Genomic DNA, 27,732 nt, shown 5'->3' with positions numbered 1-27,732 from the left:
GTACAGCTACTTTCCCCTTAAAAAGTCAGCTTGGACAGGACTCTGAGTAACCCGATTAGTGGAAGACGTTCTTGCTCACTGCAGGGGGTTTGGACTAGATGACCTTTAAAAGTCCCTTCCAATCCAAACTATTCTATCGTTCTATGATTTTAGGTCCAGACAGCTTTTGAACATCTCCAAGGTCAGAGACTCCACAACCTCTCTGTGCAACCTGTTTCAGTGCTTGGTAACCCCAAGAGTGAAAAAGCGTTCCCTTAGGTTCAGTTGTGTTTCAGTTTGTGTTCGCTGTCTCCTGTCATGTCACTGTGCACCACTGGCTCCATCTTCCTTATAACCTCCCCTCAGGTATTTGTCTACATTGATCCTTCTCTTCTCCAGGATGGGCAGTCCCAGTTCTCTCAGCCTTTCCTCACAGTAGAGATGCAGCACTCCTTTAATGGCCTTCATTGGACCTTTACTGGATTCTTTCCAGTATGTCCAGGTCTCTCTTACACTGTGGAGCCCAGGACTGGACAAGGAACTCCAAGTGTGACCTCACCACACTGAGTGAACGGGAAGGATCACCTCCTTTAACTTACTGGCAACAGGGTGGAGAAGAGCAAACAAGGTCAGTTTCATCAGTTCATTAAATAGAAGAGATCAGGATCTGCATCCAACAAAGGAGATGCTGGCATCTCAAAACAGATCACGTTACAGCAAATTTAATCACCCTCAGATCTCATTGCTATCACTTCCCTTGAATAATTTAATGGAAAAAGAAGGAAAAGCAAAGAGATTGTAGCAATTAACAATGCACTGATCAACGGTGGAATTCTGAAGTGGTGGATAAAAACGGTAGCAAGATGCTGCTCTACTTAGGTAATTCGATCTAGTTCCCTCGGACTGCCCTTTCACAGCAAACATTCCAGATCACATCGAATCGACCTGGAAGTAGCTCAGTGCTCCAACATGCAGCAACACTGAGCAGCCAGGCTGAACCTCCTACAAAGGGGGAAAGCGCTTCAGAGCGTGTAGAACAGACTCGCTCCTCTCCAGAGCTCGCTGTCCCTCGCTCTTCGGTGACACTCATCGCCGCCTTTCTCTGTGAAGTGCTGAGCACACCGGCCCCAGCAGCACTCCAAATGCTAATCACTGCTGCTCCTCCGCACTTGGCTCGTAACTGAGGGCTAAAAAAAAAGGCAAGTATGCTAACAAGATTGAAGAGAGAGGAAAGATGAAGGGGGGATTAAAAAAAAAATTAAGAGGTGAATTGGGCAGATGGATCGTGAAGTCAGGAGGTACGGTATAACGAGGGGATAAACAGCCTTCCCGAGGCAGAAAGTGCGGAAAGCTGCCCTTGTAATGTCTCAAAGTAGCTTATGGGAAAGGAGCTAATAGGTTTAAACACTTTCTTCCCTTCAGTGGGAAGTGTGCGGGAGGCGTTGGAAATCCGGGCTCCAGACAGACGGAGCCCAGGGAAGTCCCGGGCGGGAGCGGGGCTGCCGCGCAGTGGCCGCGGCCGGCATGGCCGGGCCTGCAGCGCCCCCCCGCGGCCGCACGGCGGGAAGCGCTCCCGCCAGGTCTGGAGCTGCGGCGCAGCAGCCTCCGTCCCCTCATGCAGGGGACCCTTCGCCTCCGTCCGCTCACGCAGGGCCGCGGCCAGTCCTCGCTGGCCAGGTCCTGATCAACGCCACCGGTAATAGCACGTCTTCACCATGCAATAAAGAAACCCTTGTTGATCTCTAATACCGTTTACAGGATATTGTATCAGCCGCACTTCTTACTAATGTGCCCTGCTGGCTTCTTTAAAAAGTTAACTTCGACAGCAGATAAAATAAATGGATGCAGGTTACACACAGGTACTACCCTCTGCCTTGGCAACCTGTCTGGGATCTCCTGGTTAATTTCCTTTATAAACCACAACACTTTCTCTTCCCTCAAATGCTGATGGGCAGCCAGACTGCCCCTGAAACCAGCGTTTGCTGCTTCCGTGCCACTTGTTACCCGCACACACACACATCTGCCATTTAGCTACCTACACAATGGACTTGCAAAACTGCCCCCTTCTTTGTAGGAGGCCCTACTGCAATACCTTTCAGACACACAGCAATCCCTGAAGGGTATCCTTTTATTTAGCTGCACTATTTATTTGGCACAGAGCTTCCCATTCCCCTCCTTTCAGCAAGGGAGTAAATACACAGTGCAAGCTAGAAAATGAAGTCACTATGATGCAATCTGGTGAAATAATAGATTGTGCTAGAAAGATACAGTCTCTGGAGAGCTTTCCATCCCTTATGCACTCATTACCAGACACAGTGAACGATTCATAGATGCCAGGAACAAAGAATGCTGCAGTCACAACAACATGGTTGACTTACTTAGTGCAAAGGATTTAACTAGGAAAGTGCTATCAGGAGAGAACAGACATCAGTAGAAAAGCAGCAAGAAGACAGTAGAATGAATGAAATACCAAAAGAAATCAAGGTATCTATTTCCTTAATGGGGTATTTGTAATGTCTCCTGCAACTATATGATATTTACAGTAACTCTGGTTGGTATGTGCTGTTAGCTTCTAAGAAGACTCCTTGTTACTCAGCCCCACTTAATACACAGAGCCAGCTGTAAATCCAGCATAACCTGATGGCTCTCTTTCAGGAGCAGTTTTTTTCACCTCTTCTTGCAAGCATTCTCTCATCTCACTTGTGCTCTCAGTACCTCTCCTATTTTGCTACTCTTAACATTGTAAACTTTAAAAGTACATACTGAGCTCAGACTTGAAGAGAACTCTCAGTATCCGTTCTACTACTGCTGAGCCAAATGAGCTGAACTGCTACAGTTCTCTTTCCTCCTGTATAGCAGACACGTCTCCCAGACCACCCAACAAGTCACAGAAGCAGAATATTCATACAGACACGTTTCAACATCAGTCAAACCAGCAGGGTTGCAGGCAGAAGCAAACATTTTCAATCACAAAAAAAAAAAAACCCAAACCCTTGGTTTGCAAAAATACTCAGCCACATTAAAACAAAACCAAAAGACACCCACCTTCTGATTGCACAATTCATAGCCATAGTCCAAAAATCTAAGAGTGTTCCTGACAAACTGATGAAACAAGATGATCTCCTGTGTTTTACATTTCAGGATACAGTCTCTGGGCTCACATAATCATCAGCTCAGGCTAGTGACCAGAATTCTTACTTCAACAATGCACTGTCACTACATGCTGACTTGGCATTACTTATAAAGAAGGGGGGGGGGTGAGAGGTGTTAAGGATATAAAAATATCAAGATTATGTGCTCCATGTATATATATATATATGTATTTATACACACACACACATATGGTAATCAAAACATCTTCCACATTTATTTCCTTCTGGCTTTATAGGGGCTGCAAAAAGAAAACTGCCTTTCACTTACCTCTATACACTGTAATTGCCAACACAGAGAATATGAAATGGCAGAATTACAACTTAATGAGAAAACTGTAACAGGAAGCTCAACAAGAAGGGATGGAGCAGCAAATTCCTACAACTATCCACTTGGTTCATATTCCCTGTAAGAATGGCGATCAGCAGAAGCGCTGGATCAGCATCTCCTTCTCTTAAAGGGAAAATATAAACCACACTTTATGCTTCCCAGGGACAAGTCAGGGCATTTTAACAGTAAGTTGCTAACAAGAATCTCAGCACTCTCTGGGTTGTTTAAAGCCATCCACAGCGATTAGGCGTGAGTGTGTTTTAAAAGTCACTGAGCTGGAGACAAAGCTCCCAACGCACCACCCCTTGCAGCAACGTTAGCGGCTTCTACTCAAAGGAGAGCGAACACCGGTGTTGTCACACAGATACAATGCCTGCAACATCGACACAGTGGGGGAAATCCGGCCCCCCTGTAAATCCAGGGCATCTCAGTGCAAACAAGGGGTTTTAATTAAAATTGGCATTTTTTAGCCTCCTACTGACTGACAGCATCTCGCTGCCTCCTCCCTCAGATGGCTAAACTGGCTTCCAAGAGAGAGAGCTGAAAGAAACAAAATCACCAGAATACCTAACTTTGACAGGGCTCTGCTGGGGATAATTTCAATAGCAGGATGCTGCAGGGAGAGGTAAGAGGAGCTCACATGGCTGCTCAGGAAGTCCTCCCTAATGAAGGCTCAAAACATCACAAACAAAGGCATTAGAGGAGCATTTTATTCCTAAGCCTTCAACAGGATGATCAAGCAGGACAATTTTAATCAGAAACCATATTGTTGAAGAGAGTGCAGCACAATGTTCCCACCTCAGTGGGTGCAGCTTCCTTTGAATGCAAAAGTAGGCTTAGAGCCTGACTAGACCTCTGGCTGGGAGGTTGGCTTAGCTGCCAGCACTGACAAAGCTTTATCCCTCGCAGAAAATGGGCAGACACAGGCTCTCAAGACAGGGAGATAAATAAGACTTCTTTGGTCAGAACATTTTTCCCCCAATTTAATGCAAGGAGTTTATATTGACTGCTGGTACTGTACCTTCGGGAGGCTCTTCCCGCAGATGGGGAGGCAATTCTTCACTTGTTGTCTCAGTTTCATCTTCCACCATCTGTGTTTCTAAGCTTGGTCCCTGCAGAACAGAACAGCAAGAGGAGGTGAATGGGAGAAAGTGCACAAAGAAACTGCAGACATAATTACAGGATTAACTAATATGCCAGACAATAAAGACAAGAGACTCGCTTCAGCCGATGAAAAAAGAAAGCTGCTGGAAAAACTGTTTGCACTCTAATCATTCCACAGGATCACAGGATCACCAAGGTTGGAAGAGACCTCAAAGATCATCAAGTCCAACCTGTCACCACAGACCTCATGACTAGACCATGGCACCAAGTGCCACATCCAATCCCCTCTTGAACACCTCCAGGGATGGGGATTCCACCACCTCCCTGGGCAGCACATTCCAATGACAAATGACTCTCTCAGTGAAGAACTTTCTCCTCACCTCCAGCCTAAACTTCCCCTGGTGCAGCTTGAGACTGTGTCCCCTTGTTCTGGTGCTGGTTGCCTGGGAGAAGAGGCCAGCTCCCTTCTGGCTACAATCCCCTTTCAGGTAGTTGTAGAGAGCAATGAGGTCTCCCCTGAGCCTCCTCTTCTCCAGGCTAAACAATCCCAGCTCCCTCAGCCTCTCCTCACGGGGCTGTGCTCCAGACCTCTCCCCAGCCTTGTTGCCCTTCTCTGGACACATTCAAGTGTCTCGATGTCCTTCCTAAACTGAGGGGCCCAGAACTAGACACAGGACTCAAGGTGTGGCCTAACCAGTGCAGAGTACAGGGGCACAATGACTTCCCTGCTTCTGCTGGCCACACTATTCCTAATGCAGGCCAGGACACCTGGGCACACTGCTGGCTCATCTTTAGGCGGCTGTCAATCAGCACCCCCAGGTCCCTCTCTGTTTGGCAGCTCTCAGCCACTCTGACCCCAGCCTGTAAGAAGAGGAAGGAGGACAAAGAAGGAAGGAAGGAAAGAAAAAGAAAAAAGACCTCTCTAATAAGAGTCTGAGGGGGCCAAAATCCAGGAACTGAATGGTGAAGCACAATTTCTAAGTTACTGTTTCTAAAACACGCAAGGGAATAATAAATTCAACTCTCCAGTTACCAAGGTTGGCAGATTTGCCATCTCTTGGAATTTTCAGGGGATGAGAGAGGGGGGGTGAAATCCCATCTTTGATTTGTCTTACCAAGACTACATTCTGTGGCCCATTCAATATAGGAGGAGATCAACATGGCTTAGACAATATGGGTCTCACATTTTGTTCTTTAAAAGAGGACACAGCAAACTGGTTTACAAATCTCCTCACCCAAGACAGGTCCACTGACCATTTAGTGTTCCCCTTTGTGTCCCCATACACGTATTTGTGTCTGCATATGTAACATGGCCTCCTGGCCTGCAACAGGGATAGTGTGGCCAGCAGGAGCAGGGAGGTCATTGTGCCCCTGTACACTGCACTGGTTAGGCCACACCTTGAGTGCTGTGCCCAGGTCTGGGCCCCTCAGTTTAGGAAAGATGTTGAGTTGCTGGAACGAGTCCAGAGAAGGGCAATGAAGTTGGTGAGGGGTTTGGAACACAAGCCCTATGAGGAGAGGCTGAGGGAGCTGGGGTTGCTTAGCCTGGAGAAGAGGACACTCAGGGGTGACCTTATTGCTCTCTACAACTACCTGAAGGAAAGTTGTAGCCAGGTGGGGGTTGGTCTCTTCTCCCAAGCAAGCAGCATCAGAAGAGGGCACAGTCTCAAGCTGCACCAGGGGAGGTTTAGGCTGGAGGTGAGGAGAAAGTTCTTCACTGAGAGAGTTGTTAGCCATTGGAATGTGCTGCCCAGGGAGGTGGTGGAGTCACCATCACTGGAGGTGTTCAAGAGGGGACTGGACGTGGCAGTTGGTGCCATGGTTTAGTAGTCATGAGGTGGTGGGTGACAGGTTGGACTTGATGATCTTTAAGTCTTTTCCAACCTTATTGGCTCTATGCTAAACTACTCACTCCTGAAAAACAACCAGATTGCCCTCAGTTTTGCATTTCCACTTTCAGGATCCTGGAAATGTTGCTGCTGGAAGGATGTGAGTAAAAGTGATCAGATTTGTACAGTTAAGAAAGCATTTACTTGTACTGAAGGCTGCTGAACTCATTTGACACACACAACATTTGTATTACTTGTGGAGCTACAAAAATGTAGCTGCTTTTCCTAATAAAAAGAGAAAAGAAAAATAGAAGTCTCTTCCACTCCCCCCCTGTTTCTTTTTTGCCCTTCAAAGTAACAGCACAGTAAACTCTAGACATAGCTACAGAGCTGCTGTTTAAGAAAAAGATAACCTGTTTTCTGCTTTTGGAATGCTAGTGGAGTCAAGAGTGAGAACAAAAACTACACCCTGTGATTCTATGAATTCAGCAGGGCTCACAGCATTGAAAGCTGCAGGATTTATCATCACACTTTCCAAACCCCTGCAGCTGCCAGGTTACCCCCAACAGCACTGCACCTTTTTCTCTCTCCTCATTCTGCACGTTAAAGGGATTAGCACACAATTTCTTCCTTTGCACAAGCAGTTTACAGCTTCATCCATTCCCCATCTTCCCACCAAATGGACATGAAAACAAGAAGTAGGTTCACATTGCTTCCATGAGGCTGATAGTAGGGAAAACCAGACTGCTCAGGTGAAATGTTAGTGTCCCCATCACAACCCTCATTTACCTAAACCATGTGTCCATTTCTCCTCACTTAAAAACACCTGGGAGCAATTCTGCCCAGCTCTGGTTAACAAACAGTTCAAACATTACTGATGGAATAGAATAGAATTAATCAGGTTGGAAAAGACCTTTGAGATCATCAAGTCCAACCTATCATCCAACACCATCTCATCAACTAAACCATGGCACCAAGCACCCCATCCAGTCTCTTCCTAAACACCTCCAGTGATGGTGACTCCACCACCTCCCTGGGCAGCACATTCCAATGGCCAATCTCTCTTTCTATGAAGATCTTCTTCCTAACATCCAGCCTAAACCTCCCCTGGCACAGCCTGAGACTGTGTCCTCTTCTGGTGCTGGTTGCCTGGAGGAAGAGACCAACCCCCACCTGGCTACAACCTCCCCTCAGGTAGTTGTAGAGAGCAAGAAGGTCTCCCCTGAGCCTCCTCTTCTCCAGGCTAAGCAACCCCAGCTCCCTCAGCCTCTCCTCACAGGGCTGTGCTCCAAACCCCTCTCCAGCCTTGTTGCCCTTCTCTGGACACATTCCAGCAACTCAACATCCTTCCTAAACTGAGGGGCCCTGAACTGGACACAGGACTCAAGGTGTGGCCTAATTAAGCTATGCCTTGCAGCAGCTGCCACAGAAAAGAGGGAGGAAAACCAAACCAAATCTGCACACTCAAAAAAACACAAACCCACACACATTTTCACCACGAGGAAGTATTGAGTTTCCTGACAGACCAATTAAAAAAACAAACCAAGGAGTCAGTTATCATCATCACTAAACATCTCCTCACTTCACCTAAATAATGTGATCCAGACTTGAAGAATGTGTAAACAATTCTGGATAGGAGCAACAAACTGAATACAGAGTTAGGTATTTGCATAAGTTTCTATATCAACCATGAGCAATATATTTATACACATTCCTTTCCTACCCATTAATGCTACTAAGAGAGAAAGGAGAAGACAAGGCTGCATTAGTATACCAAATCAGAACATTTATTTTCATATCAAAGATGCAGTCATGTAGGACACGAGGTACCAGGATTTGCCTTGCAAAAATTCCCAACCACAGCTGTAAGAACTCCCAAAATGAAAGTGTCACAGATTCACTGATCGCATTGGGTTGGAAGAGACCCTCAAAGGTCATCTTGTCCAACACCCCTGCAGTCAGCAGGGACACCTCCAACCACATCAGGGTGCCCAGGACCTGATCTTAAATGTCACCAAGAGATAGGCCCCGGCAGTGACTGGCTGGAAAGCAGCCCTGAGGAGAGAGACTTGGGGGTGCTGGTGGAGGAGAAGCTCAACAGGAGCTCTCAGTGTGCACTTGCAGCCCACAAAGCCAATCAGATCCTGGGCTGCATCAGGAGAAGTGTGGCCAGCAGGTCGAGGGAGGTGATCCTCCCCCTCTACTCAGCTCTGCTGAGACCCCACTGGGAATACTGCATGCAGTTCTGGAGCCCCTATTACAAGAGGGATGTGGAGGTGCTGGAAGGTGTCCAGAGAAGGGCCACAAGGATGCTCAGAGGGCTGGAGCACCTCTCCTGTGAGGACAGACTGAAGGAGTTGGGGCTGTTCAGTCTGCAGAAGAGAAGGCTCTGACCTCATTGTGGCCTTCCAGGATCTGAAGGGGGCCTACAGGAAGGCTGGGGAAGGACTTCTCAGGATCTCAGGTAGTGATAGGACTAGGGGGAATGGAATGAAGCTGGAGGTGGGGAGATTCAGGCTGGATGTGAGGAGGAGGTTCTTCCCCATGAGAATGGTGAAGCACTGGAATGGGTTGTCCAGGGAGGTGGTTGAGGCCCCATCCCTGGAGGTGTTTAAGCCCAGGCTGGATGAGGCTCTGTCCAGCCTGATGTAGTGTGGGGTGTCCCTGGCCATGGCAGGGGGGTTGGAACTAGATGATCCTTGTGGTCCCTTCCAACCCTGACTGATACTATGAATTTGTTCCAGCATCTCACCACTCTCATTGCAAATAACTTCCTCCTTGTAGCCAACCTGACTCTACCCTGCTCCAGTTTCAAGCCATTGCCTCTCATCCTATTGCTAAAAGCCCTTCTGAGCAGTCCTTCCACAGCCTTCCTGTAGGTCCCCTTCAGATACTGAAATGTAGCTGTAAGATCTCCCCAGAGCCTTCTCTTCTCCAGGCTGAACAGGCCCAATTCTTTCAGCCTGTCTGATCATCTTGGTGGCTCCAGCAGGTCTGTCTCTCTCCTCTACTGGGGACCTCAGAGCTGGACACACTGCTGCAGGTGAGGTCTCATCAGAGCAGAGTGTCAGAATCACCTCTCATGACCTGCTGGCCACACTCCTTTCGATGCAGCCCAGGATGCCACTGGCCTTCTGGGCTGCAAGTGCACACTGTTGGCTCACATCCAGCTTAGTTTCATAGTTTCATTCAGGGTTGGAAGGGACCACAAGGATCATCTAGTTCCAGCCCCCCTGCCATGGGCAGGGACACCCCACACTAGATCAGGCTGGCCAGAGCCTCATTCAGCCTGCTCTTAAACACCCCCAGGGACGGGGCCTCGACCACCTCCCTGGACAACCCATTCCAGGGCTTCACCACTCTCATGGTGAAGAACCTCCTCCTCATATCTAGCCTGAATCTCCCCACCTCCAGCTTCATTCCATTCCCCCTAGTCCTATGACTACCTGCTTCTCATCCAGCAGCACCCCTAAGTCCCTTTCTTCAGGCCTGCACTCAATTTCATCATCCCCCAGCCTGTATTGGCATCAAGGGTTGCCTCAGCCTAGGTGCAGGCATTTTTGCTTTATTGAACCCCAAGAGATTCTTCTCAGGCTGCCTCTCCAGCCTGCCCAGGTCCCTCTGGATGCCATCCTGTCCTTCAGTCTTGTCAACCACATCACTCAGCTATCATCTGCCAACCTCCTGAGGGTGCACTCAATCTCACTGTCGATATCACTGATGAAGATACTGAAGTTGTCTCACATCTAAATCCTTTGCCTGTACTGCCCAGTGTGCAGCACCAACATTAATTACAAAACCAAAATCAAAAGGGATTTACAGAACCCTCAGCACAAGGCAAAGCTTAAGGTGTTACTAACTATAGGCTGAGTTCAATTCACCAGGTCTGCTGCAAGCTTGGTAATCGATACTGCAGATACCTGCCATCAACAACGCCAGGAAATTGTCTTCCAAGATGATTTATAACCAAGTGAAAGTGGTTAGCCTTAGCTCTTTTTTTTAGCACTGTTCTTTGGAGAATAAGGCATCAGCTGTGTGTGTTTGTTCACTCTTAAGGATCCCTGACAGATGAACAGGGGAATGGGATGCACCTAACTGTCCAAGTTATTGGCTTGCAGCTAACCAGCCATGCAGCATCCAGCAATTCCACCACAACCCTCCTGAGCTGCAGCCATGGCAGAAGGAATGCAAGCAGATGTTGCTTTTGCTTTGATGCCCCCTCTAGGAGCCCCTAGCATACAGGAAGTTGTAGGCACAGTTCAGGAACACCAGCACATTAACTGCACAATATTCTTTCAATCACTCAGGGTTTGTATAGCCTTTTAATTAGAGAGTGCAATGGGTCCAATTGCTCACTAGAGCCACTGGGAAACACAGACTTAAGCAGGTGTTATTACAGGAACAGTTAGGTTATGGCACAGAGCCTAGGAACATCTAACTAAGAAACACCTCCTGGCTCTCCAGAGATGGTTCCTGCTCTCACCAGCAAGCACACAATATGATTCCTTTCAGCACCTGATGCATTTCACAGAATCACCAAAGTAGGAAGAGACCTCAAAGATCATCAAGTCCAACCTGTCACCACAGACTCCATGACTAAGTGCCACGTCCAGCCCCCTCTTGAACACCTCCAGGGATGGGGACTCCACCACCTCCCTGGGCAGCACATTCCAATGGCTAACAACTCTTTCTGTGAAGAACTTTCTCCTCACCTCCAGCCTAAACTTCCCCTGGCACAGCTTGAGACTGTGTCCCCTTGTTCTGGTGCTGGTTGCCTGGGAGAAGAGAACAACTCCCTTCTGGCTACAATCACCTTTCAGGTAGTTGTAGACAGCAATGAGGTCTCCCCTGAGCCTCCTCTTCTCCAGGCTAAACAACCCCAGCTCCCTCAGCCTCTCCTCACAGGGCTGTGCTCAAGGCCTCTCCCCAGCCTTGTTGCCCTTCTCTGGACACGTTCAAGAGTCTCAATGTCCTTCTTAAACTGAGGGGTCCAGAACTGGACACAGAACTCAAGGTGTGGCCTAACCAATGCAGAGTACAGGGCCAGAATGATTTCCCTGCTCCTGCTGGCCACATGATTCTTAATGCAGGCCAGGATGCCATTGGCCTTCATGGCTACCTGGGTGCACTGCTGGCTCATGTTTAGGCAGCTGTCAATCAGCACCCCCAGGTCCCTTTCTGTTTGGGAGCTCACCAGCCACTCTGACCTCAGCCTGTAGCACTGCATGGGGTTGTTGTGGCCAAAGTGCAGCACCTGGCACTTGAATTTGTTGAATGCCATCCTGTTGGACTCTGCCCGTCTATCCAGCCTGTCAAGGTCCCTCTGCAGAGCCCTTCTGCCCTCTAACTGATCAATATCTGCTCCCAACTTGGTGCCATCTGTAAATTTGCTGATGACTGACCCAATCCCCTCATCCAGATTTCTGACTATAAGCACTGTTGAGATTTAGTGGTTATTTTTATGTCACCTCTTAAGACAAGATCTAAGCTGACCAGAACCACGTCAACTCAAGCAGAGGCAAGACTCACCCTTCCAAACTGGGTGCGCCAATTCCCATGCAGCTCACTCTGTCCCTTCTCAACAGTTTCAACGAGCTACAGGGAATCTAAAAAGATCTTTGTATAAACATGGCAAAGGATAAAGATCAAGAGGGGAAAAAAACCTACAGGGATTCCCCAAGAAACTGCACATGTAACACACCACCCTATGTCCTGCTCACGCTGACCTTACAGGGCAGTTTAACACTGGATGGGGTGATAGTGCCATGGTTTAGTTGACTAGATAGTGTTGGATGATAGGTTGGGCTTGATCTCAAAGGTCTTTTCCAATCTGGTTAATTCTATTCTATTCAGATATTGTGACCCTCTGAAGTAGCATTTGCTTGCTGTCATATTTATGGATGGCAAGGACACCCAGTACTGAAGTAAACAAGGGTAACAACTCACCACATAGATGCAGCATTCTAGACTGTACCTCCTGCTTCTCCATGAGCTACCTTGAGAATATCAGAACTTCAGTGCTATCCACTTGTTTTCAGTGCCACAAAGATGATCCAAGGGCTGGGACACCTCTGCTATGAGGATCAGGCTGAACAACTCCCAGCTCCATCAGCCTAGAGAATAGAAGGCTCCAGGGAGACCTTATAGCTTCCTTCCAATACCTGAAGGGATCCTACTGCCCAGAGAGGTGGTGGAGTCACCGTCCCTGGAGGGGTTCAAGAGGGGATTGGATGTGGCACTTGGTGCCATGGTCTAGTCATGAGGTCTGTGGTGACAGGTTGGACTTGATGATCTTTGAGGTCTCTTCCAACCCTGGTGATACTGTGATTCAGGAAGGCTGGAGAGGGACTTTTCATAAGGGTGTCTAGTGATAGGACAAAAGGGAATGCTTTGAAGCAGAGGGAGAGTAGGTTCAGACTGGATCTTAGGAAGAAGTTCTTCAGTACAAGGGTGGTGGGACCCTGGACCAGGCTGCCCAGGGAGGCTGTGGATGTCTCCTTCCTGTGGGTGCCAAAGGCTGGGTTGGATGAGGCTTTGGGCAGCTGAACCTAGCTGAGCATCCCTGCCTACGGTAGGGGAGGTTGGAGTAGATGATCTCTGAGGTCCTTTCCAACCTAAGCCATTCTGTGATACTATGTAAAGCCTGTCAGTTCTCAAGTGCTGTGATAAATGCATGTGTAACAGAAAGAAGATTCCCATCCAGAGAAGGTCAGTATTTTCCACAAGGTACTGAGTTATGTTTATGACACTGAAGCCAAGAGCTGCATTTATCACCACATTCATATTAACAAAGGATTTCAGTGTGGTCAATCATACAACCCAGCCTGTATTCTCCCTGGCTCAGCAGTATTAAGAAATCAAAAACTCCACATAGCTCAGGAACAATTCCAGCACCAGGCAGCCATTATCAGCCTATTTTGCAGGTAACTCAACAGCAACATGAGACTGCCACTGCAAACGCCCCAAGTCACTCAGCACTGGAAATTGCTACACTTTCTAAATAGCCCCTACAGACCATCTTGAAACAGCCAGAGAAACCAAATCCTGCATCACCACCACCGTTGTTTTTAGGCCTTTTAGACTGCTTTGGGGCTTAGAATTACATCAATTGCAGCATATGATCTTAAAGCAACACAGAGCCTGTCAACTGACTGCTCTGCTAGCAAGGATTAGGCTAATGAATAGCCAAGAACAAGGACAGTTGGGAGGGGGGAGGAAATGAGAGATAAGAAAATAATCCATCCTATGAAAAATTATTCCTGAAGTTGAATGAGTTTCAGGAAAATGACTTCAAGCTTCCTTATGACTACTAACAGACACTTTGCCACTGTTCTGGACCAAGGAGAAGCACAGACTTTACAACTCTGTTCCTACTTGCCTTTCCAATGTAGCCCCTACAAACACAGCACTCTCAAAAACAAACCCTAACAAATTATTATCATCTCCCCTATAAACAAAACCTACAGAAGATCAGCAACATGAATGACTCTCTGCCATTATACTGCATTTTATTAGCAATCATTTCCCCCTTGCAGAACAGAAGCCAGAGGGATGTAAAGCCCAGGTCATGGTTTTAGTGTCTCAGTTCAAAGACTACCCCTTGGAAAACCTTTTAATATAGAATCATAGAATCAATAAGGTTGGACAAGACCTCAAGGATCATCAAGTCCAACCTGGCACCCAACACCTCATGACTACTAAACCATGGCACCACCAAGTGCCACGTCCAAACCCCTCTTGAACACCTCTCAGGGATGGTGACTCCACCACCTCCCTGGGCAGCACATTCCAATTGCCAACAGCACCGTGAAGAACTTTCTCTTCACCTCCAGCCTAAACTTCCCCTGGCACAGCTTTGGCTACTACTTTTCCTGTGCTTTTTCTATTGCAAATGCTGTTTAGCTCCTGACTTAGCTCTTTATATTTCCATTCTTGCTCCTGAACACTTTATTCCATTTTTTTTTCCCCTGTCTGACATTCATCTCCACATTCATTTCCATTCTGCACTCGAGCCTGGAATCTCTCTGTTCAAAACTGCCTCCTTCCCCTTAGAGCCTCTCCTTAGGAGCCCACAAGGTGAGACCTGCTTCATTCTATGCAAATCCTCAACTGCCAGGCAAAATCACACATCCTCCCTTCTGCCTAACATCAACTTTCAGACCTGGTCTTCTAGGGAGGCACAAATCCCAATAAAGCAATTCAGCACAGGAACACTACTGGCAGCACAGTACATTCATGATTTCTCTCATAAGCTTTCCCAGCACAGGTCCAACACCTTTTTTTATGCAGCAAACACATCTCAACTGGTAACTAGGAAGGATGGATGCACACCCAAAAAACTGCAAGACTTAGCAGGTCTGTGGGAAGACAGAAGTGAAGCCATTCCCAAGTGTAGGACAGCTTGTTAAGTGCTTTGGGAAACGATAATGACATTTTTAAAGTACCTTAGTGAAAGCATTGCCTATTTTTGCATTATGCTTAAAGAATCTTTATTGCAAGCCCACAAGACTAAAAACCACTACATTTCCTAAGCCCATGAAAGTCCCAGGGGCTCTTCTCATCCCAGGTTCACTTCCACCAAATGGGCGAGAGGTGATACATGTTAGGACTGGGCTGAACGCTTGCAGATGCCAAAGGTCCTGCCAGATCCAGCAATAACAAAGCTGACCTCCATTGGCCTTTCCTACAATGACATCATTAATGACTGTGTTAATTTGGGAGCTATCCTCTATCCAATCACTGTTATGAAGTTCCTCAGAACTTACCCTTGATATTTCATGTTTAAGCAAACTATAAGCCTCAGAGATGTGCTGCTGAGGGACAGGGTTTAGCACCACGCTTGGTACAGTTACATACTGGCTGGACTCAAAGGTCCTTTCCAATCAACTCCATGATGACTCCATCTTAGGGGAGGTTTAGGCTGGATGTTCTGTGTCCATTTCTGGGCTCCTCAGTTTAGGAAAAGATGTTGACTTGCTGGAAAGTGTCCAGAGAAGGGCAACAAAGCTGGGGAGGGGTTTGGAGCACAGCCCTGTGAGGAGAGGCTGAGGGAGCTGGGGTTGTTTAGCCTGGAGAAGAGGAGGCTCAGGGGAGACCTTATTGCTCTCTACAACTACCTGAAGGGAAGTTGTAGACAGGAGGGGGTTGGTCTCTTCTCCCAGGCAACCAGCACCAGAACATGAGGACACAGTCTCAAGCTGTGCCAGGGAAATTTTAGACTGGATGTTAGGAAGAAGTTCTTCTCAAAAAGAGAGGTTGGCCATTGGAATGTGCTGTCCAGGGAGGTGGTGGAGTCACCATCCCTGGAGATATCTAGGAAGAGATTGGATGGGGTGCGTGGTGCCATGGTTTAGTTGATGAGATGGTGTTGGGTGATAGGTTGGACTCTATGATCTCAAAGGTCTTTTCCAACCTGGCTATTCTGTATTTGAAAGTGGTTTGGAATATCCTTTCTTCTTCTACACAACTACATAAAGCTTCATCTCCTTCAGAAAACAAGGGGTTTGTTTGGAACCACACCAAAAAAGGGGGGATTTTAAAGAAGCAGATGCTAGGGAGATGGTTCAACATGAGCCCCTTCTCCCAGGAGCTTAGGGCCCACAGATACTTAGCTTCAGCTGAAGCATCTAACTACCCAATCATCTCCTTATACACTACTGCCCAGACAATGGAAACAAGGTTAGAACAGTCACTGTCCCTTTGTTAGCCAGGTATCTGTAGCAGCTGCAGCTTTGTGGTTGCATGGTTTAGTTGATTAGGTGGATGATAGGCTGGACACGATGATCTTGAAGGTCTCTTCCAACCTGGTTTATTCTGTTCTATTTTTTACTTCAGCAGTGGATTTTCAGCATATTCAAGAATTAAGACTTTCAGTTAACATTTTCTCAATGCAATAGGAAGGCTGCACTGAATCTGCCACTGCTATTGATTGCACGCCCACACCTTAGGGGGTTCCAAAGTCAGGTGGATTTCTCCTGCAAGGGAGGGTGAGGGAAATTGATCTGCCACCACAAACACTTATTTATTATTATTTTTTTTTGCTTTCCAGTGGGTTTAAGAAAACCTCTTGATGGATGCCTTGCTTTTAATTTGGCAAAACAAGGTTGGCTCATAATGAGAGCTTCTGTGCCGGGTTTCAGCCCAAGGGGAATATGAGTTGCAGTTATAAATCCCAGAGAACACTAAAGGAAAGTACAGAAATAGAAATGCTGAGGATGACAGCAGTGTAAAATTACAGCACTTTGTTCAAAGTCTGCTGTGAGAATGGACCAGAGAAGTTGCCTAAATGACTTGCATTTGGACAAACACATTAAGGAGGCGACGATTTTAACAGCACTTAATTTTGTCTTGACAAGAGGACTGGAGGAGAGAGGCAGCTAGAGCAAGTTTTGCTCTTGCAAATTCCCACTCAAGACTGTGCTGTGTTATTCTCAGCAGAAGAGTCAAGTCCTATTTCTGCAGCCATAAAGCAAGCCTTGTACTGCGAGTAATCCTAATTAGGGTTTACTCGGCATAAACAGCTTTTCAACAGCGCTAATGACACCACAATCTAGCCTCCATTCAGCAAGCCAGCAAAGAGTCTGCTCTAAGCTTCCTGCATTCACACTTTATATGGGACAGACACCACCATTTATACAGCAGAAAGCCAATAAGGTCTGCTCAGTGGTAGTTCAGCCAGTTCTGGATTTTGCACTAATGAATTTTGCTTTGATTGACCACATATGTTCCAACTGAATTTTCCCCACTAAATCAATGTCAGTGCAGAAAGAGAGAGTCAAACCAACCAAACCACACTTCATTTGATGGTGGAGTGGCCTGGCCCAAACAGAACACTCCTCACTCTGAGCAGGTTAACCAGTGTTATCACTAAAAGGGCACCATGCCAGCAATGTAAAGGCTGAGGAGTTACTCTGAAGATGCCTGCATCAGGAATAGTGCGGCCAGCAGGAGCAGGGAGATCATTCTGCCCCTGGACTCAGCACTGGGTAGGCCACACCTTGAGTCCTGTGTCCAGTTCTGGGCCCCTCAATTTAAGAAGGATATTGAGACTCTTGAACATGTCCAGAGAAGGGCAACAAGGCTGGAGCTTTGAGCACAAGCCTTATGAGGAGAGGCTGAGGGAGCGGGAATTGCTTAGCCTGGAGAAGAGGAGGCTCAAGGGAAACCTTATTGCTGTGTACAACTACCTGAAAGGAAGTTGTAGCCAGGAGGGAGTTGGTCTCTTCTCCCAGGCAACCAGCACCAGAACAAGAAGACACAGTCTCAAGCTGCACCAGGGGAAGTTTAGGTTCGATGTGAGGAGTTCTTCACAGAGAGAGTAGTTCGCCATTGGAATTTCCTATGCCTCAACTTCCACCCACTGCCCCTTGTCCTGTCACTGGGCATCACCCAGAAGAGCCTGATCCATCCTCTTGGCACTCACCCTTTACATCTTTATAAATATTAATGAGGTCACCTCTTAGGCTTCTCTTCTCCAAGCTACAGACCCAGCTCCCTCAGTCTCTCCTCCATAAAAGTGCACAAGCAATGGTTTAGCTGTAATGAGTTGGAATTTAACTACTTTCTTTTTCCCAAGGGCTCTTACAGGTAGAACACAGTAATTCCTACAACAAACCTTGAATTCAAAGTAAATAAGCAGGCACCCAGCTCAAAAAATGTCAGCACAGGCAGGGACAAGAGGCATCACTGGCACTGTCTGAAACACAAGTCAAAAATCTTCATCTTTTAAAATGAGACAAAAAATAACAACAGTGCTGCAAAATCCATTTGAAGTTAAAATACTGTCCCAAAAGGGCAGGCATTTTAAACACTAGGAATAGAATAGAATAGATCAGGTTGGAAGAGACCTCAAAGATCATCCAACACCACCTAATCAACTAACCCATGGCACCAGGCACCCTATCAAGCCTCCTCCTGAACACTTCCAGTGATGGTGACTCCACCACCTCCTTGGGCAGCCCATTCCAATGGGCAATCACTCCCTCTGTGTAGAACTTCTTCCTAACCTCCAGCCTAAACCTCTTGTTCTGGTGCTGCTTGCCTGGGAGAAGAGACCAACCTCTGCCTGTCTACAACCTCCCTTAAGGTAGCTGTAGACAGCAATAAGGTCACCCCTGAGTGTCCTCTTCTCCAAGCTAAGCAACTCCAGCTCTCTCAGTCTCTCCTCATAGGGCTTGTGTTCCAAACCCCTCCCCAGCTTTGTTGCCCTTCTCTGGACACCTTCCAGCAAGTCAACATCTTTCCTAAACTGAGGGGCCCAGAACTGGACACAGGACTCAAGGTGTGGCCTAACCAGTACTGAGTACAGGGGCACAATGACCTCCCTGCTCCTGCTGGCCACACTGTTCCTGATGCAGGCCAGGATGCCATTGGCCCTCTTGGCTGCCTGGGCACACTGTTGGCTCATGTTCAGACTACCATCAACCAGCACCCCTAGGTCCCTCTCTGCCTGGCCGCTCTCCAGCCACTCTGACCCCAGCCTGTAGCTCTGCATGGGGTTGCTGTGGCCAATGTGCAGAACCTGGCACTTGGATGTGTTCATTCTCCTGCCCTTGGCCTCTGCCCATCTGTCCAGCCTGTCGAGGTCCCTCTGCAGAGCCTCTCTACCCTCCAGCAGATCAACTCCTGCCCCCAGCTCGGTGTCATCTGCAAACTTACTGATGATGGACTCAATGCCCTCATCCAGATCATCAATAAAGACGTTAAAGAGCACAGGGCTTAAAGAGCACAGAGGTTAAATAGAAAATATTTTGCTCAGTCCAGAACTCATTTCCCTTTTTTTTTCCCCCATTGGGAATACCAAATACATTTCCTGGAAAGCTTCAAATGTTTCTTGAGTTAGCTGGGAGCCTGCAATATGATGTATTTGTCACACACATTTTCAACAGATTTCGTTGATGGCTCGGGAGCTCAGTGTCTCCTTCCTGACAAACGAGTCCTGAACTCAGAAGATCAGAGCTTTCAGATCAGTGGTGCTTGTTCCATGTGTTTATTGCTGTTGTGTTTTAAAGGAGAAACATTTCAGATAAAATATTTATCTACTCTACAGAGCAAAGTCATTTTCTGGTACTATCAAGCTCTCCAACTCCACCGTCAGCCCACGTGCCTTAAACTTGACAGCCTGAAGCACTGCCAGCAATAATGCCTCTTTTAGTTCTGGCTTCCTAGAGATCTCATTTTCTTCCAAACTAACTGTTTGAAGCATAGGGAAAATTGCAACTTGCTGCATACAAGACTCCAACCTGAGTTACTTCATTCAGCAACTAAGAAGCCACTGGACAGAGCAACACTGAATCATTACGAATGCAAGCAACACAGCTTAAAAGCAAAGATTCACTCTGGCAGCAACAACTTTCAGTAATGACTGCCTTTATACTTCTGATGATCTGCAAGGTGCACACTCTCCCTCCAATACCCTTCTGTTTTGTTTTTCTCAGACTGAAGGGAAGCCCAGGAACCGCAGGACTTGCCCATGCAAGCAGACACCGCTTCTGTGACTTCCAGCAAGTTCAACCAGCAACAACATTTCTTTTGAGGAAACTGCTTAGAGGGCTCTGCCCTCACCACTGCAACCATGTACCTTGAGCAGAACTTTCACAGATTCATAGAATGGTTTGGTTTGGAAGGGACCTTGATGATTATCTAGTTCCAACCACCCTGGCAGGGACACCCTCCACTAGACCATACTGGTCAAGGCCATGAATGCCACCAGGGAGGGAGCTTTCACAGCCTCCCTGTGCAACCTGTTCCAGCATCTCATCATCCTTACTGTAAAAGATTTCTTTCTGATATCCAATGTAAATCTACCCTCCTGGAGCTTAAATCCAGTCCCTCTCATTCTATCACTACAACTTTGAAGGCATATCACACAATCACCAATGTTGGAAGAGACCTCAAAGATCATCAAGTCCAACCTGTCACCACAGACTTCATGACTAAACCATGCACCAAGTGCCACATCCAATCCCCTCTTGAACACCTCCAGGGATGGTGACTCCACCACCTCCCTGGGCAGCACATTCCAATGGCTAACAACTCTCTCTGGGAAGAACTTTCTCCTCACCTCCAGCTTAAACTTCCCCTGGTACAGCTTAAGACTGTGTCCTCTTGTTCTGGTGCTGGTTGCCTGGGAGAAGAGACCAACCCCCTCCTACCTATAACCTCTTCCCATCTCTCTGAAATTCAGCTGCTGAAACACAGGGTAAAGAAAACCACCAGAAAGTCTGTGAGGTAGCTCACCCTGATGTGACCAATTGTAGGCTAATACTTAAGTCAGAATTGTATCAACAGAACACGAAGCCCATATTCCTTTTCACTCTGTAACATTCATTCCCTGCCTGCTCCCTATAACAAACTGAAGACTAAATGCTAGTAGGAGGGAAAAAATGCATTACTAGATACTTGATAATAAGCAATATCTTATGTCTCTTCTCCTTTTCACAAGCTGTTCCTTTCCCAAGTACTTTTTATTTCAACCATCACAAGCCCTGCTAAACAGGATCAGAGACATGTTAAGAAAGTTCCCCAGACATCCAGTTGGGACAGGGCAATCCATGACATCCTCCAGGAACAGAGCTGCCTGGAACACAAGCAAGAGACAAAATTACGTAGGTTTTCCGTAACTTCTGCTGCTTCGTCTGCAAAATGCCTTGCCTTCACCTGATCTCTAGCATTCATCTGCCAACATCAGGGATCACAGACAGGCAGAAAGCCACGACAACTACATGCAGCAGGTTCAGGCTCCTTTCTCTTGATTGTAGCTACAAGTTTCTCCAAGAAAAATGTCACATTTACGACACCTGTCTTATCTGACATAACTGAAATGTGAGCACATGCCAAAGCACCACAAGCTCTCATTTCCACTTTGAAGAATCACTTTAGTAAGAAGGGGAGCAGCTGCTTCACTGGGATCACATCTTGAGCTGGCTTTGCCAAACAAGGACTTCAACACGACCTGCCACTCTCAATCCCTCTCATTCTTCTGATTTGGGGTTTATGTTAGAGCAGTGACAGGAGCAGTGTTAGAAGCAGGCACTGCAGCAGCAGCCCTACCAGCAAGCCACCAGGGATTACCCTAAAGCCCCAGTTCATTCACCAAAATCCTGGAATCACACTGTATTGTGGGACAGTAGCTGGTGGCAGTGTGATGAAAGGTGGGGGATTGCCATCTCCCCACAATCTTCCACTTTCCTAATGAATGAAACTGCCCTCCCCACCTGACAGACCCATTACCCAGGCTCCTAAATGCAGCCTGAAAAGGTGCACTTCCTTGCCATCAAGATGATTTGCCCTTGAAGGAAAGCAAAAGCTTTTAGTGTACTCAAAACGTTATCAAGTCACTTATTCCTACCTACAGGGATGGTCCATTTTCAAGCTGATTGTCTCTCATTCCTAACCTACAGGGCAGGAAACGAGAGCTTTAAGCAGTTTCACATTTTGCACAGCCTGAAAGGGCCCAAAGAATCCATCTTTCAGTCCTGTCTTTGCTTGAAAGAGATGGGAACAGAAGCAAAGCACATGTAGAATCTGTCTTGAATCCAATCCAGCTTCAGCACCTCCAGCTTTAAAGCATGACTTCGCCACACTACTTTATTTCAGTCTACCTTTTTAACAGGATACTTATGTTATTTGATTGACTTTAAAACACATCAAGCTTCAGCTGCCTCAGCAGTTATCAGACATCAGTGATGGATTCTGAAACAATCACTTTCACAGCAGAACTCCCCTGATGTTACCACTCACTTTCTCTTCACCTGCTTCTTCCCTCCAGTTAAGTTGGCAGACTTTGACAGCCCTGTCTTCTCAGTAACCTGCTAACCAGCACAAACAAGAAAGGCTCAAACCCAATACTGCTAAAACCACACAAACTCAAATGCATTTCCCAAAACACACCACACCAACACCCCTCCTTCCCCCTCCCTTCACTTTTTAAAGGGTAAAAAAACCAACTGTTGAAAGCTTTGATGGATTCCACTTGTTCATCAAAAATGCAATTATCCCCACCCCTGGCTTAAGACTTTACATCATGTGTCTGCAATGACCTTAAAGAGAGGAAACTGACACAACTGCTACAGCAAAAAGTGGCACAGGTGAGAAGAAATATACAGTGAAATAAACTACCTTGTCAGAGAGAAAGCTGTGAACCCTCTCATAGTGAAAAAAATATACACAGGGTTGTTTGGTTGGTTAAAACAGGGGAAAAAAAAAAACACTCCCTCCCCATACACACATTTTCCTTGCAGTCAGAACATCACTCCACTCACATCTTGCTGTATTTTTAGTGAGCTCATCTGAAATAGCCAAGCTTTCCCCACTCTGATGGGGCAAAAGAGGAATCCAGCAGAAGTAATGGGCTTAGCAAGAATAATCAGCTGTTTATTCTGCATGCAATAACACAGAGGCTGAAGGAAATCTTTTCAGTTTTGGCCTCAGGCTGGCTGTACTGTTCAGCCAGCACTCTGAGGTTTTTGTTTTGCAGTAAAAGTCAACAACTCACCCAGAGCCAGAGCCCTGTTTACCAAGAACTGCCTCGTACATAACTTTTTGTTATCCCACACAATTTGAGCTAACAGGCATTCAGAGAGGAAGAGGCTTTGAACAAATGCAAAACAAACAAACAAAAAGTAACACTGCATAGAAAGAAACATTCTTTTGAGATATATTTATTTAATGCACTTAGAAACTGTCCCTTTTCTTTCATCTGCCAGCTGTGTGGCCATACACCTGAGAGTCCCAATGGTCGTTACCCTGGGTGACTGACACGTGTGCCTCTCAGAACCCAAAACCTGCACAAGCTGGGGAACTTCCAGCACATACTTACTTGACTCAGAGGAAGGCCTGAGCCAAATTCCTCCATCAGGACAGGTACAGACCACAGCTATGCACAGCTTCTGCCTCAAAGAGCTTACAATCTAGCTGATCAATAATTAATTTGTACTGCTAGATGGTTGATGGGGAATGCATGGTGTGCCTCGTGTTTCAGACTGATTAGCGAGAGGGGACCACTTCAAAAGTCATACACCTGCAAATCAAAGAGATACGACAGAACATAATGGGAAGAAACCAGCACCACAACACCGCTGACTCCCAACCACCACGGCTGAAAACACAACCTCTCCACTCAGACCTAGTCAGTTGCTACTTTCAGAGCCTCACTCAGCATCCACCTCTCCCTCGGCGCCGAAGCTGCCCACCGCCTCGGGGTGGGCTTCTATCCCAACAGTTTTCCGAAGCGACCTAAGGGGAAGGGATCTCCTCCACCACGCTCTGGAAGGGCCTACAGGAGAAGCGGCACAGGTGAGCGCCGGAGCTGCCCCCGGCAGGCAGCGCACGAAACGCCGCGGCGGCTGCGGGAGTAAAGCCGCCTACGCGCCTACATGCGCAGGAGGGAAGGAGCCCGGGGAAAGGAGGAGGCTGTCTCCGAAGAGACAGAAGCCCAGAAGGGCAGCGGCCGCAGGCAGCCTCCCCCGGCTTCCCCCCTTCCCCGCACGGCACGGTCCGGGCTCCAGCTGGAGAGAAGGGGGAGATCCCTCCCGGCAGACGGTTGCAAGAAGCGGCACCACATCCCCCACGAAGTGAGAAGCTTCTAGAAGTTGTACTTTATTACACGAGCGAACAGTCACAGCCTCCCGCCGCCGGTTACCCCCTCGGGCCTGGCCCCTGCCCTTCGCTGCCCCCCACCAGCCACCAGGAGCGGCCGCGGCCCGCTGAACCCCCGCCGGCAGGGCCCCCCCGCCCCGGTGACAGCCACTAGCATCACCTTCATGCCGCGTCTCCCGGAGCACCGCCCGGCGGGGATGGAGGGAGAGAGGGCGGGCGGCTAGTCGCCGGCGGCTGCGTCCCCGTCTCCCCCGGCGCTGGGCTGCGGCTCCTCCTGCCCGATGTAAACACGGAGCGGCGGGAGGAGGGGAAGGTGGGCCGGGAGGGGGGGGGAGCGCCATGGCAACCCCGGCCGGAAGAGGAAGCGCGGGGGCAGGGGCCGCCATCTTGGCGGGGGGCGTCGGGGGCGGGCGGCGCTGCGCCTCCCCTCGCAATGCATCTTAGAGGCGAGGTCGCCGTTGGTCGGGGAGGTGGCTGCGACCCTTCAGGCCGAGAGGTTCAGCGTCGAGAGGGGCCAAGGAAGCCGGAGCTGTGGGCAGCCTTCACCAAGAAAGCCCACCAGCCACCCTGCACTGGAACCCGCCTCCTGGCGCTGGGTGTCACACTGCTTTGCACACCGCAACACCGCCCGCGCCTCAGAGCCCGCACGCAGCGCAGGGAGACGAAGAGGAGGAACTGGTGTTCAGCCGAGATGGGGAACCTGCCCCTGGGAACTCTCCTGGCCATCATCTATCATACAATCAATGAGGTTGGAAAAGACCTCAGAGGTCATCAAGTCCAACCTATCATCCAACACCTCATGGCTACTAAACCATGGCACCAAGTGCCACGTCCAATCCCCTCTTGAACACCTCCAGAGATGGTGACTCCACCACCTCCCTGGGCAGCACATTCCAATGGCTAACAACTCTCTCTGGGAAGAACTTTCTCCTCACTGCCAGCTAAAACTTCCCCTGGCACAGCTTGAGACTGTGACCTCTTGTTCTGGTGCTGGTTGCCTGGGAGAAGAGACCAACCCCTTCCTGGCTACAACCTCCCTTCAGGGAGTTGTAGAGAGCAATGAGGTCTCCCCTGAGCCTCCTCTTCTCCAGGCTAAACAACCCCAGCTCCCTCAGCCTCTCCTCACAGGGCTGTGCTCAAGGCCTCTCCCCAGCCTTGTTGCCCTTCTCTGGACACCTTCAAGTGTCTCAATGTCCTTCTAAAACTGAGGGGCCGAGAACTGGACACAGGACTCAAGGTGTGGCCTAACCAATGCAGAGTACAGGGGCACAATGACCTCCCTGCTCCTGCTGGCCACACTATTCCTGCTGCAGGCCAGGATGCCATTGGCCTTCTTGGCCACCTGAGCACACTGCTGGCTCATGTTTAGCCAGCTGTCAATCAGCACCCCCAGGTCCCTCTCTGCCTGGCTGCTCTCCAGCCACTCTGACCCCAGCCTGTAGCACTGCATGGGGTTGTTGTGGCCAAAGTGCAGCACCCAGCACTTGGATGTGTTCAATCTCATGCCCTTGGACTCCTCCCATCTCTCCAGCCTGTCAAGGTCCCTCTGGAGAGCCCTTCTACTCTCTAATAGACAAACACCTGATCCCAGTTTGGTGTCATCTGCAAACTTATTGATGGTGGACTCAGTCCCCTCATCCAGATCATCAATAGAGATATTGAACAGGATTGGGCCCACTGGGGCACACCACTGGTGCCTGGCTGCCAGCTGGCTGTGGCACCATTCACCACCACTCTCTGGGCACAGCCCTCCGGCCAGTTCCTAACCCAGCTCAGAGTGCTGCTGTCCAAGCCATGGGCTGACAGCTTGGCCAGGAGTTTGCTGTGGGAATTGCAGTCAAGAGCTCTGTTAGAAGGAGGGATGAGAGCCGTACCCACTGCTGATGCTTCACACATGAGTCTGCTGTTGGGGGGCAAAGACGAGAGAATCTGGGAACAGTCTTTAGCATGTAAAGTTTTCTTTCTTGCATGTTGCTTCAACGCTGTCATGGGGCACAGGCACACACAAGAAGGGTGTTCCTGCTAGAGGGTGGTTTGGTGGTGAAGCCACACCAAGCAAAGGTGGTTTGGAGTAATGATCCCTGGAAATGGGAGACAAAACAACGTTGAGCAAATGATGGTGATGACAGTGCAGTTTTCTCTGATTCAGTGTTATGCCATGGGTGAATGCTGAGTTAAATATGTCTCGTAGAGAATGTAACTACATCCTCACAAGTGGCTGACTCCAAAAGAGGAAAGTTTGCTTTTCTTCCCTTTTTTAAATCTATTGACCGACAAACTTTACAGTTTCTCTGAAAGAATTTGCCCTTGGCAGCCATGTGTGTCTCCTAAATCATGAGATTGAACACATCCAAGTGCTGGGTTCTACACATTGGCCACAACAACCCCATGCAGAGCTACAGGCTGGGGGCAGAGTGGCTGGAGAGCAGCCAGGCAGAGAGGGACCTGGGGGTGCTGGTTGACGGTAGGCTGAACATGAGCCTGCAGTGTGCCCAGGTGGCCAGGAGGGCCAATGGCATCCTGGATTGGATCAGGAGCAGTGTGGCCAGCAGGAGCAGGGAGGTCATTGTGCCCCTGTACTCAGCACTGGTTAGACCACACCTTGTGTTCTGTGTCCATTTCTGGGCCCCTCAGTTTAGGAAGGATGTTGACTTGCTGGAAGGTGTCCAGAGAAGGGCAACAAAGCTGGGGAGGGGTTTGGAGCACAGCCCTATGAGGAGAGGCTGAGGGAGCTGGGGTTGCTTAGCCTGGAGAAGAGGAGGCTCAGGGGAGACCTTCTTGCTGTCTACAACTACCTGAAGGGAGGTTGTAGCCAGGCAGAGGTTGGTCTTTTTTCCCAGGCAACCATCACCAGAACAAGAGGACACAGTCTCAGGCTGTGCCAGGGGAGGTTTAGGCTGGATGTTAGGAAGAAGTTCTTCATAGAAAGAGAGATTGCCCATTGGCATGGGCTGCCCCCAGGGAGGTGGTGGAGTCACCATCATTGGAGGTGTTTAGGAAGAGACTGGATGGGGTGCTTGGTGCCATGGTTTAGTTGATTAGATGGTGTTCGGTGATAGGTGGGACTCAATGATCTCGAAGGTCTTTTCCAATCTGGTTTGGTTCGGTTCGGTTCTATTCTATTCTATTCTATTCATAGTTTCATAGTTTCATTCAGGGTTGGAAGGGACCACAAGGATCATCTAGTTCCAACCCCCCTGCCATGGGCAGGGACACCCTACACTAGATCAGGCTGGCCAGAGCCTCATCCAGCCTGCTCTTAAATACCCCCAGGGACGGGGCCTCGACCACCTCCCTGGACAACCCATTCCAGGGCTTCACCACTCTCATGGTGAAGAACCTCCTCCTCACATCCAGCCTGAATCTCCCCACCTCCAGCTTCATTCCATTCCCCCTAGTCCTGTCACTGCCTGAGATCCTGAGCAGTCCCTCCCCAGCCTTCCTGTAGGCCCCCTTCAGATACTGGAAGGCCACAATGAGGTCACCTCGGAGCCTTCTCTTCTCCAGACTGAACAGCCCCAACTCCTTCAGTCTGTCCTCATAGGAGAGGTGCTCCAGCCCTCTGATCATCCTCGTGGCCCTTCTCTGGACACCTTCCAGCACCTCCAGATCCCTCTTGTAATAGGGGCTCCAGAACTGGAGGCAGTACTCCAGGTGGGGTCTCACCAGGGCTGAGTAGAGGGGGAGCATCACCTCCCTCGACCTGCTAGCCACACTTCTCCTGATGCAGCCCAGGATCTGA

The 27,732-nt window shown here is 48.6% G+C and overlaps 1 protein-coding gene across 4 annotated transcripts in view; it reads right to left on the bottom strand.

Moving 5' to 3' along the window:
• The window catches only part of LOC137452772 (transmembrane protein 263-like), a 308,150-nt gene extending 283,836 nt beyond the window's left edge, over positions 1 to 24,314 (bottom strand). For 2 of the 4 annotated variants that reach the window (XR_010990165.1, XM_068161460.1), the window contains exons 1-3: positions 24,151 to 24,314; positions 23,212 to 23,412; positions 4,481 to 4,571 (exon numbers count right to left, since the gene is read on the bottom strand). Coding sequence is in view for 3 of the 4 variants with exons in the window: in XM_068161460.1 (XP_068017561.1) it covers positions 4,481 to 4,571; positions 23,212 to 23,247 (127 nt within the window). In the remaining variant the exon portion in view is untranslated. Of the gene's footprint in view, positions 1 to 4,480; positions 4,572 to 23,211; positions 23,413 to 23,557; positions 23,668 to 24,150 lie in introns of all 4 variants that reach the window. The other 2 variants (XM_068161461.1, XM_068161462.1) reach the window with 2 other exon arrangements.
• Positions 24,315 to 27,732: the final 3,418 nt, after the last annotated feature.

This window comes from Melanerpes formicivorus, unplaced genomic scaffold (genome assembly GCF_026170545.1).
Source record: "Melanerpes formicivorus ecotype bairdi unplaced genomic scaffold, bMelFor1.0.p_v2 SCAF_58, whole genome shotgun sequence".
In the NCBI taxonomy this organism is placed as follows: domain Eukaryota; kingdom Metazoa; phylum Chordata; class Aves; order Piciformes; family Picidae; genus Melanerpes; species Melanerpes formicivorus.
The sequence above is the reverse complement of the archived record's forward strand: the minus strand, read 5'-3'. Positions and strand labels throughout refer to the sequence as shown.